Source organism: Taudactylus pleione, unplaced genomic scaffold (genome assembly GCF_031769625.1).
Source record: "Taudactylus pleione unplaced genomic scaffold, aTauple2 ptg000212l, whole genome shotgun sequence".
NCBI classification, from domain to species: Eukaryota; Metazoa; Chordata; class Amphibia; order Anura; family Myobatrachidae; genus Taudactylus; species Taudactylus pleione.
Genome location: NW_028284614.1, coordinates 434,287 through 446,948, shown reverse-complemented (window position 1 = coordinate 446,948; position 12,662 = coordinate 434,287). Strand labels below are relative to the sequence as shown.

General features: G+C 49.8%; 1 protein-coding gene across 2 annotated transcripts in view; it reads left to right on the top strand.

Annotated features, from left to right (window-relative positions):
* The window catches only part of TCF7 (transcription factor 7), a 169,232-nt gene that overhangs the window by 137,490 nt on the left and 19,080 nt on the right, over positions 1-12,662 (top strand). For both annotated transcript variants that reach the window (XM_088478330.1, XM_088478329.1), the window contains one exon: positions 170-332. In XM_088478330.1, the coding sequence (XP_088334456.1) occupies positions 170-332 (163 nt within the window). The remainder of the gene's footprint in view (positions 1-169; positions 333-12,662) is intronic.

Below are 12,662 nucleotides of genomic sequence, written 5' to 3'. Positions count from 1 at the left end.
TCTGCAGAATGTACTAGATAAATGATAGCTAGAAGCTGATTGGTTGCTGTGGGCAACACCTCCACTTGTCCTCTTTAGAAGGTGTGATAAATAGCCTCCCTCTGTTTATGGGGGATAACATATGGGCCCTCTTATCTCATTAACATTTTTGTTTTTGCTTCGCCACTAGGAAACCTCACTCAGAACCAAAAAGAGAAAAGGAGCCCAAGAAGCCGACCATTAAGAAACCCCTTAACGCCTTCATGCTATATATGAAGGAGATGCGGGCAAAAGTTATAGCCGAGTGCACATTGAAAGAGAGCGCGGCGATCAATCAAATTCTAGGACGGAGGGTGAGTTTCTGATGTCTCCGGTCTAATAATGTGATTACATGGTAACTCTATGTATTTTTATATGAAATGCAGTGGTCGAAGTGGGAATTTAGAAGTGGGGGTATGGAGGATCACTGTGTGCGCCGAAGGCGTGGCCATGTGTCATGAGGGGCATGGCAATGTTTCACAAGGAGACGTTACCCCTCGTGCCCCTCATGTTGTGTTGAGTGTGGCTAAATATTGTCTCTTCAAAAGGTAAAAAAAAAATGGTTTATTTATTTTAGAAATAGTGACATCAGCAAGTCATTAATTCAGATGAAGACAGCAGGAGCTCTGCCAGCGTGCTGCAGGTGTCTGTGTGTGTGGGAGGTGCTGCTGGTGTCTGTGTGTGTGGGAGGTGCTGCTGGTGTCCGTGTATGTGTGGAGGTGCTGCTGGTGTCCGTGTATGTGGGAGGTGCTGCTGGTGTCCGTGTATGTGGGAGGTGCTGCTGGTGTCCGTGTATGTGGGAGGTGCTGCTGGTGTCCGTGTATGTGGGAGGTGCTGCTGGTGTCCGTGTATGTGGGAGGTGCTGCTGGTGTCCGTGTGTGTGGGAGGTGCTGCTGGTGTCTGTGTGTGTGGAAGGTGCTGCTGGTGTCCGTGCAGGGCCGGATTAAGGCTATAGGGGGCCCGGGGCACATCAGACAGGGGGCCCTATTACAGAGGTAGGCAGATTAATTATCTCTCTCTCCCTAATATGTATTTTGTTACCATATAATGTGTGTGTGTGGGTGTATGTTCTGCCGTATATGCTCCCAAATGGTATTACTATACCCCTCACCCCACATAGTGAGCCTGATTCCGAGGTGGGTGCAGCTATGGTTACCAACAGGGGACGCATATTGAATTGCACGGAGATCTATGCAATTTCAATAGGTGTTCCTGGGCGGGGACGTAAATGGCGATGGGCGTGTTGGTGTCGGACGCAGTTTCACGGGCACCGCCGCAGACATTCTGAGCAACCATAAGGTTGCTCTAATGTCTGATGGTGCAGTTGATGTTCGATTGATGGTGCGTCTTCATGTGGGCATCGGCGGATTTGTTTTGCGGCCGGTGGGTGTCTCAATAAGGTGCCTACCGACCGCGGCATTAGCATCAAGACGCTGTAGTGGCTGCGACTTTGTCGCAGCTGCTACTGCAAATCCATCCACCTCTGAATCAGGCCAAGTATTGCTACCATAAATAATATTACTGCACCCCCACCACCCAGAAGGCAGCACTATCCCCCCATAATATTACTGCACCACCACCCAGATGCCAGTAATATACCCCCCATAATATATCTGCACTCCCACCCCACCACCCAGATGGCAATAATATACCACCCATAATATTACTGCACCCCACCACCCAGAAGGCAGCACTATCCCCCCATAATATTACTGCACCACCACCCAGATGCCAGTAATGTACCCCCCATAATATATCTGCACTCCCACCCCACCACCCAGATGGTAGTAATATACTCCCCATAATATTAATACACCCCCCATCCCATTAACAGTACCCCCACATATAACATTAATGCACCCCACCCCCAGACTGTATTAATATACACCATACACCTTCTCATACACTGTACTTACCTCAGTAGGAAGATCATGGTGTCCTGGTCTCAGCAGACTGTCACTGCAGAGCTCGGAGGAGGAGAGAGACAGACTGCCCCACACAGACAGGGGACACGAGGGAGAGAAGAGGACTGGGTGGTGGGTGGAGACTAGGGGAGGAGAAGGCTAAACACAGGGTAGAGTGGGGGAAAGGGACGGGGCTTAATGGAGGCAAAGGGGCGGAGTCTCAGCCGGGAGGCCTCAGAGGAGAAAGAGGCTTCCTTACTGCCGCGCACTCACAGCCCTGCATAGTTTACTGCATACAGGGCCAGGACTGGCAATACAAATCCTGGTACACTGATATCTCTGGGGGACCCTCCCTCCCAATCATCTCTTACCTCCTCTCCCCCCTCAACCCGACCCCTGTGGGTGGCTTAAAAAAAAAAAAAAAAAAGATATATATATATATATATATATATGCACACACACACACACATATATATTATATATATATATATATACATACACACATATACATATATATATATATATATAAACATATACACGCAGGAATATCGTGGGCGGCACTCAAAGCACTTCAATATTTGAATAGTAAAACAGGAGACACTACTCTAAGCGTAGCTTAACGTTTCAGTTGCTTTATCAACTTTCATCTGACGAAAGTTGATAAAGCAACTGAAACGTTAAGCTACGCTTGGAGTAGTGTCTCCTGTTTTACTATTCAAATATTGAAGTCCTTTGAGTGCCGCCCACGATATTCCTGTATACACCTGAGTTGTGAATATATAATATATATATATATTATATATATATATATTAGGGGTGTGCATCGGCCACTTTTCGTGTTTTGTGTTTTGGTTTTGGATCTGGATCTTTCTTCGTGTTTTGGATCTGGATTGGTTTTGCCAAAACCACCCTTCCGTGTTTTGGGTTCTGGGTTTTGTGTTTTGGATCTGTATTTTTTTGAAAAAAAGCATAAAAACAGCTAAAATCACAGAATTTGTAGGTTTTTCTGCTCCTATGCTATTATTAACCTCAATAACCTTAATTTCCACTCATTTCCAGTCTATTCTGAACACCTCACACCTCACAATAGTGTTTTTATGTCCAAAAGGTTGCACCGAGGTAGCTGGATGACTATGCTAAGCGACACGAGTGGGCGGCACAAACACGTGACCCATCTAGGAGTGACACTGCAGTGGCAGGCAGGATGGCAGTTAGAAAAACTAGGCCCCAAACTGTACATAATGCAAAGAAAAAAAGAGGTGCAAGATGGAATTGTCCTTGGGCCCTCCCACCCACCCTTATGTTGTATAAACAGGACATGCACACTTTAACAAATCAATCATTTCAGCGCCAGGGTCTGCCACACAACTGTGGCTGAAATGATTGGTTCGTTTGGGCCCCCACAAAACAAGCTGGCAATTAATGTGTCCCTGCACAAACTGGCTCTACGGAGGCAAGATGTCATCCTCATCCTCCTCATCCACCGATTCCTCACCCTCTTCAGTGTGTACATCCTCATCCTCACAAAGTATTAACTCGTCCCCACTTGAATCCACCACCACAGGTCCCTCTGTACCTTCTGGAGGCTGGTCTCCCTGGAAGAGCTGATAATTCATTTTGATGAACATCATCTTCTCCACATTCTGTGGAAGCAACCTCCTACGCCTTTCGCTGACAAGGTTCCCGGCTGCACTAAACACTCTTTCGGAGTACACACTGGAGGGGGGGCAACTCAGGTAAAATAGAGCCAGTTTGTACAGGGGCCTCCAAATTGCCTCTTTTTCCTGCCAGTACAGGTATGGACTGTCTGACATGCCTACTTGGATGCTGTCACCGATGTAATCCTCCACCATTCTGTCAATGGTGACAGTATCATATGCAGTGACAGTAGACATGTCAGAAATTGTTGCCAGGTCCTTCAGTCCGGACCAGATGTCCAAACTTGGTCCTGCCTGCCCTGCATCACCGCCAGCGGGTTGCTTAGGATACCTAAGTTTTTTCCTGGCAGCCCCAGTTGCGGGAGAAAATGAAGAAGGAGCCGTTGACGTGTCACGTTCCGCTTCAGCTGACAGTGTGTTCACCAGCAGGTCTTTGCACCTCTGCAGGCTTGTGTCGGCCGGAAAGAGAGACACCACATAGGCTTTAAACCTAGGATCGAGCACGGTGGCCAAAATGTAGTGGTCTGATTTCAACAGATTGACCACCCTGGAATCCTGGCAAAGCGAATGAAGGGCTTCATCCACAAGTCCCACATGCCGAGCGGAATCGCTCCGTCTTAGCTCCTCCTTCACTTTCTCCAGCTGCTTCTGCAAAAGCCTGATGAGGGGAATGACCTGACTCAAGCTGGCAGTGTCTGAACTGACTTCACGTGTGGCAAGTTCGAAGGGCTGAAGAACCTTGCACAACACGGAAATCATTCTCCACTGCGCTTGAGTCAGGTGCATACCCCCTCCTTTGCCTATGTCATAGGTGGATGTATAGGCTTGTATGGCCTTTTGCTGCTCCTCCATCCTCTGAAGCATATAGAGGGTTGAGTTCCACCGCGTCACAACCTCTTGCTTCAGGTGATGGCGGGGCAGGTTCAAGAGTGTTTGCTGGCGCTCCAGTCTTCGGCACGCAGTCGCTGAATGGCGAAAGTGGCCAGAAATTTTTCGGGCCACCCAAAGCGTCTCCTGCACGCCCCTGTCGCTTTTCAGAAAATTCTGCACCACCAAGTTTATTGTGTGAGCAAAACATGGGACGTGCTGGAATTTGCCCAGATGTAATGCCCGCACAATATTGGTGGCGTTGTCAGATATCACAAATCCCCAGGAGAGTCTAAGTGGGGTAAGCCACTGGGCGATGATTTCCCTCAGTTTCTCTAAGAGGTTGTCGGCGGTGTGCCTCTTACTGAAACCGGTGATACACAGCGTAGCCTGCCTTGTAACGAGCTGGCGTTTCTGAGATGCTGCTACTGGTGACGCTGCTGCTGTTGCTGCGTAAGGTGATACATCTACCCAGTGGGCTGTCACAGTCATATAGTCCTTAGTCTGCCCTGTTCCACTTGTCCACATGTCCGTGGTTAAGTGGACATTGTGTACAACGGCATTTTTCAGGACACTGAGGACACTTTTTCTGACGTTTCTGTACAGTCTCGGTATCGCCTGCCTAGTGAAGTGGAATCTAGACGGGATTTGGAACCGGGGACACACTACCTCCATCAATTGTCTAAATCCCACTGCACTAATGGCGGATACCGGACGCACGTCTAACACCAACATAGCAGTCAAGGCCTCAGTTATACGTTTTGCTTCAGGATGACTGCTGTCGTACTTCATCCTCCTCGCTAAGGACTGTTGGAGAGTCAATTGTTTAGTAAAAGTAGTGGTGTTCCTACTTCCTCTCTGGGATGATGAACGACTCCCAGCAGCAGCAGCAACAGCAGCAGCGGCAGCAGTAGGCGTAGCAATGCAGGATCCTCCGGAGGAATCCCGGATAGGAGAGTCAGTCATGCCAGTGATATGGCCTGCAGGACTACTTCCGATCCTGACTAAGGAGGAAATTGACGAGGAGGGAGTTGACGGTGTGGTTTGCAGGCGCTTGGATACAACAGGACAACGGGATTTAGGTGTCCCTGGACTGCTTACGGTCTGAGCCAAAGTTTCTGAACTTGACAGTAACTTTTTATGAACGCGCTGCAGGTGCCGTATAAGGGAGGATGTTCCTAGGTGGTTGACGTCCCTACCCCTACTTATTTCACCTTTACATATGGTACATATGGCAAGACAGTTGTTGTCCGGATTTGGATAGAAATATTGCCAGACCAAAGAGGTGGAATGTTTGGTCTTCTGCCCAGGCATGACCGTGATGGGCTTTTTCATCCCACGGACAACAACTGTCTCCCCCGGAGCCTGATTTAAACAAACCACATCACCATCAGAATCCTCCTCGCCAACTTCCTCCTCAGCGCCAGCTACACCAGTATCCTCATCCTGTTGTACTTCAACAGTGACATCTTCAATTTGCATATCAGCAAGTGGACTGTGGGTGCTCCTTTCAGCACTTGCAGGGGGCGTGCAAATGGTGGAAAGAGCCACCTCTTCCCGTCCAGTGCTGGGAAGGTCAGGCATCGCAACCACCACCACACTTGGACTCTCTTTGGGGATTTGTGATATCTTCTTAGAAAGCACAGTTCTTCGCTGTGCTTTTGCCAGCTTAACTCTTTTGATTTTTTTAGTGGGAGGAGTGCTTCCATCGTCATGTGAAGCTGAACCACTAGTCATGAACATACTAGGGATCGACCTTAGCCGTTCTTTGCCACTCCGTGTCGTAAATGGCATATTGGCAAGTTTACGTTTCTCTTCAGCTGATTTAAATGTCTTTTTCAAGGTCATTTTCCTGAACTTTGCCATTTGGGATTGTATGTGCCCTCTACTATGACATTGGGCATCGGCCTTGGCAGACGACGTTGATGGCATGTTATCGTCTATGTCATGACTAGTGGCAGCAGCTTCAGCACTAGGAGGAAGTGGTTCTTGATCTTTCTCTATTTTATTTTTATCGGAGAAAGTTTGGTCCTCCATTTATGTTATATCGATTTGATATATACGTGCGGCTAAACACAGAAAATAAATTTTTTTTTGGTTCGGACTGGAGTGTACTTTGTGGGTTACAGCACCCTTTAACGGTCAAGCCAGCCGGCCCTTTACTTATGACACAGGCGCACTCTTGGCACTACTTTGTTGATGCACGTGCGGCTACTGCGCACACAATTCACAAACACAGAAAATAATTTTTTTTTGGTTTGGACTGGAGTGTACTTTGGGGGTTACAGCACCCTTTAACGGTCAAGCCAGCCGGCCCTTTACTTATGACACAGGCGCACGCTTGGCACTACTTTGTTGATGCACGTGCGGCTACTGCGCACACAATTCACAAACACAGAAAATAATTTTTTTTTGGTTTGGACTGGAGTGTACTTTCGGGGGTTACAGCACCCTTTAACGGTCAAGCCAGCCGGCCCTTTACTTATGACACAGGCGCACGCTTGGCACTACTTTGTTGATGCACGTGCGGCTACTGCGCACACAATTCACAAACACAGAAAATAATTTTTTTTTAGGTTTGGACTGGAGTGTACTTTCGGGGGTTACAGCACCCTTAACGGTCAAGCCAGCCGGCCCTTTACTTATGACACAGGCGCACGCTTGGCACTACTTTGTTGATGCACGTGCGGCTACTGCGCACACAATTCACAAACACAGAAAATAATTTTTTTTTTGGTTTGGACTGGAGTGTACTTTCGGGGGTTACAGCACCCTTTAACGGTCAAGCCAGCCGGCCCTTTACTTATGACACAGGGGCACTCTTGGCACTACTTTGTTGATGCACGTGCGGCTACTGCGCACACAATTCACAAACACAGAAAATAATTTTTTTTTTGGTTTGGACTGGAGTGTACTTTCGGGGGTTACAGCACCCTTAACGGTCAAGCCAGCCGGCCCTTTACTTATGACACAGGCGCACGCTTGGCACTACTTTGTTGATGCACGTGCGGCTACTGCGCACACAATTCACAAACACAGAAAATAATTTTTTTTTTGGTTTGGACTGGAGTGTACTTTCGGGGGTTACAGCACCCTTAACGGTCAAGCCAGCCGGCCCTTTACTTATGACACAGGCGCACGCTTGGCACTACTTTGTTGATGCACGTGCGGCTACTGCGCACACAATTCACAAACACAGAAAATAATTTTTTTTTTGGTTTGGACTGGAGTGTACTTTCGGGGGTTACAGCACCCTTAACGGTCAAGCCAGCCGGCCCTTTACTTATGACACAGGCGAACGCTTGACACTACTTTGTTGATGCACGTGCGGCTACTGCGCACACAATTCACAAACACAGAAAATAATTTTTTTTTAGGTTTGGACTGGAGTGTACTTTCGGGGGTTACAGCACCCTTAACGGTCAAGCCAGCCGGCCCTTTACTTATGACACAGGCGCACGCTTGGCACTACTTTGTTGATGCACGTGCGGCTACTGCGCACACAATTCACAAACACAGAAAATAATTTTTTTTTGGTTTGGACTGGAGTGTACTTTCGGGGGTTACAGCACCCTTTAACGGTCAAGCCAGCCGGCCCTTTACTTATGACACAGGCGCACGCTTGGCACTACTTTGTTGATGCACGTGCGGCTACTGCGCACACAATTCACAAACACAGAAAATAATTTTTTTTTAGGTTTGGACTGGAGTGTACTTTCGGGGGTTACAGCACCCTTAACGGTCAAGCCAGCCGGCCCTTTACTTATGACACAGGCGCACGCTTGGCACTACTTTGTTGATGCACGTGCGGCTACTGCGCACACAATTCACAAACACAGAAAATAATTTTTTTTTTGGTTTGGACTGGAGTGTACTTTCGGGGGTTACAGCACCCTTAACGGTCAAGCCAGCCGGCCCTTTACTTATGACACAGGCGCACGCTTGGCACTACTTTGTTGATGCACGTGCGGCTACTGCGCACACAATTCACAAACACAGAAAATATATTATTTTTTTAGCACTTGGGGGGAGCACCCCTGATGGACAGAGCACCCCCTGGACAACACTACAGCACCCCTTTAGGACTGGGACACTGCACAGGACTTTGGAACTGACTGCACAACACAGTCCAGCCAGCCCCTATGGACTTTGAAGTAGTGGACACAGCCCCTATTAACAACAGCAGCACAGCACAACACAGCCAGCCCCTATGGACTTTGAAGTAGTGGACAACAGCAGCACTACACTACACTACACTACACAGCACTAACTCCCACCCTCCCTCTTCACTGTCCACAGCCGAGTGAGAAAATGGCGCCGACGCGGGTACCTTATATAGGATCCAAAACCCGCGAGACTCGGAAGGCGGGATGATGACGTTTTGCCTCGATGTCAGATCCGAGTCAGGCGGGAAAAGTCGAGCCTGACTCGGATCGGACTCGGATCGGGGGGGCTCGGGGGGGTTCGGATTTCAGAAATCCGAACCCGCTCACCCCTAATATATATATATATATATATGTGTGTGTGCAGTGGTCGAAGTGGGGCGGTATACGGCCCCACTTCATTTTAGATGTAGAAAAGTATGGGATCCCAGCGCTGGAATAGTGGCGGCAATGTGTTAAGATGTGTCCCACAGGGGACACATCTCAATCGGTGCAGTGGAGGCGCTGACATGTAGCCGGGACAAAGTACCTGGTCCCAGCTGCACTGTAAGCACTACGTACTGGGCAGCTGCCAGCCAATCGCGAGGCTCGCAGCCGCCAGCAAATCGCGGGACTCACGGCCGCCAGCCAATTGCAGGGCTCGCAGCCGCCAGCCAATGAGAAGCTGCCAAATGGCAGCTTCTCATCGGCTCGCAGCAGAGCCAGATAAACTGGAGGGAAGACCCGAGGATCCCGGTGGATCCACTCCAGCAGCGCAGGTAAGAGAGAATTAGAGAGAGGGGAGGGTGTGAGAGAGGGAATAGAGAGAGGGGCAGACAGAGGCAAGCTAGCTATTGTAGGGGGTGAAAGAGAGGGAATCAGTAAGGGCAGGGTGTGAGAGAGGGGAGCAGGCAGGGAGAAGTGTGTGTGTGTGGGGGGGTTAGAAGTACAATGGAGTGATATGGAAGCAGGGGCCCATAGGGGGCGGGGGGAAGATTCAATCTCCATACCCCCACCTCTAAATTACCACTTCGAGCACTGTGTGTGTGTACATATATATATATATGTATATGTGTGTGCATATATATATATATGTGTGTATATATATATATATATATGTGTGTGTGCATATATATATATATATATTATATGTGTGTGCATATATATATATATATATATATGTGTGTATATATATATATATGTGTGTGCATATATATATATATATATATATATATATACACACACACACACACACACACATATACACACACACACAGATATATATACACACACGCACATACATAGAAATATGTATATATAAACACACACATATATATATATACATTCCAACACACACATAAAATATATATATACATACATGCATTCATACATACACACACACACATATATATGTACACACACATATACATACATACATACACACACACACACACACACACACAACATCCACTCTGCTTATACTCATTTTTATATAGTACATAATTGGAAGTAGCAGCAAAAGGAAAAATAAGCTGACTTACCAAACTGTCTGTTGGTTGCTGCGTTGCCAGTGGAACTGCAAGGGAGGGTGTTTGTAGTGGGAGAGGTGGTGGTGCTGCAGGCCTGCAGTTGCTGTGCTGTAACTGACAGTACACGCGGGAGCCAGTTACTTTGCGCTCCCTGCCCTGGCTGGGGAGTCGGACTGCAGTCCCAGTGTTGCTCTTCTCAGGCCGCGACAGCAGGGAAGAGCCGGTGCCTGGAGGGAGCAGCGTGATGACGTAGTGCGTCACACGCCAGTCATAAGTCTTAATCCGGCTCTGTGTCCGTGTATGTGAGAGGTGCTGCTGGTGTTTGTGTATGTGGGTGGTGCTGCTGGTGTCTGTGTATGTGGGAGGTGCTGCTGGTGTCCGTGTATGTGGGAGGTGCTGCTGGTGTCCGTGTATGTGGGAGGTGCTGCTGGTGTCCGTGTATGTGTGGAGGTGCTGCTGTCAGTGTAAGTGAGAGGTGCTGCTGGTGTCGGTGTATGTGGAAGGTGCTGCTGCTGTCTGTGTATGTGGGAGGTGCTGTTGGTGTCTGTGTATGTGTGGAGGTGCTGCTGGTGTGTGGGAGGTGCTGCTGGTGTCCGTGTATGTGTGAAGGTGCTGCTGGTGTCCGTGTATGTGTGGAGGTGCTGCTGGTGTCTGTGTGTGTGGGAGGTGCTGCTGGTGTCTGTGTGTGTGGGAGGTGCTGCTGGTGTCTGTGTGTGTGGGAGGTGCTGCTGGTGTCTGTGTGTGTGGGAGGTGCTGCTGGTGTCCGTGTATGTGGGAGGTGCTGCTGGTGTCCGTGTATGTGAGAGGTGCTGCTGGTGTCTGTGTATGTGGGAGGTGCTGCTGGTGTCTGTGTATGTGGGAGGTGCTGCTGGTGTCCGTGTATGTGGGAGGTGCTGCTGTTGTCCATGTATGTGTGGAGGTGCTGCTGTCAGTGTAAGTGAGAGGTGCTGCTGGTGTCGGTGTATGTGGAAGGTGCTGCTGCTGTCTGTGTGTGTGGGAGGTGCTGTTGGTGTCTGTGTATGTGGGAGGTGCTGCTGGTGTGTGGGAGGTGCTGCTGGTGTCGGTGTATGTGGAAGGTGCTGCTGCTGTCTGTGTGTGTGGGAGGTGCTGTTGGTGTCTGTGTATGTGGGAGGTGCTGCTGGTGTGTGGGAGGTGCTGCTGGTGTCCGTGTATGTGTGAAGGTGCTGCTGGTGTCCGTGTATGTGTGGAGGTGCTGCTGGTGTCCGTGTGTGTGTGGAGGTGCTGCTGGTGTCTGTGTGTGTGGGAGGTGCTGCTGGTGTCTGTGTATGTGGGAGGTGCTGCTGGTGTGTGGGAGGTGCTGCTGGTGTCTGTGTATGTGGGAGGTGCTGCTGGTGTGTGGGAGGTGTTGCTGGTGTCCGTGTATGTGTGAAGGTGCTGCTGGTGTCCGTGTATGTGTGGAGGTGCTGCTGGTGTCCGTGTGTGTGTGGAGGTGCTGCTGGTGTCTGTGTGTGTGGGAGGTGCTGCTGGTGTCTGTGTATGTGAGAGGTGCTGCTGGTGTCTGTGTATGTGGGAAGTGCTGCTGGTGTCTGTGTATGTGTGGGAGGTGCTGCTGGTGTGTGGGAGGTGCTGCTGGTGTCTGTGTATATGAGAGGTGCTGCTGGTGTCTGTGTGTGTGAGAGGTGCTGCTGGTGTCTGTGTATGTGGGAGGTGCTGCTGGTGTGTGGTAGGTGCTGCTGGTGTCCGTGTATGTGTGGAGGTGCTGCTGGTGCCCGTGTATGTGGGAGGTGCTGCTGGTATTTGTGTATGTGGGAGGTGCTGCTAGTGTCTGTGTATGTGTGGAGGTGCTGCTGGTGTCCGTGTATGTGTGGAGGTGCTGCTGGTGTCCGTGTAAGTGGGAGGTGCTGCTGGTGTCCGTGTATGTGGGAGGTGCTGCTGCTATTTGTGTATGTGGGAGGTGCTGCTGGTGTCTGTGTATGTGGGAGGTGCTGCTGCTGTCTGTGTATGTGGGAGGTGCTGCTGCTGCCTGTGTATGTGGGAGGTGCTGCTGCTGTCCGTGTATGTGGAGGTGCTACTGGTATTTGTGTATGTGGAGGTGCTGCTGGTATTTGTGTATGTGGGAGGTGCTGCTGGTGTCTGTGTGTGTGGGAGGTGCTGCTGGTGTCCGTGTGTGTGTGGAGGTGCTGCTGCTGTTCGTGTATGTGGAGGTGCTACTGGTATTTGTGTATGTGGAGGTGCTGCTGGTATTTGTGTATGTGGGAGGTGCTGCTGGTGTCTGTGTGTGTGGGAGGTGCTGCTGGTGTCCGTGTATGTGTGGAGGTGCTGCTGGTGTCCGTGTATGTGTGGAGGTGCTGCTGGTGTCCGTGTATGTGTGGAGGTGCTGCTGGTGTCCGTGTATGTGTGGAGGTGCTGCTGGTGTCCGTGTATGTGTGGAGGTGCTGCTGGTGTCCATGTATGTGGGAGGTGCTGCTGGTGTCAGTGTGTGTGGGAGGTGCTGTTGGTGTCTATGTAGGGGGGTGCTTCTGGTTTCTGTGTGTGTGTGGGGGGGCTTCCTATGGTGTCTGTGTGTGAGGGGGTGCTGCCGGT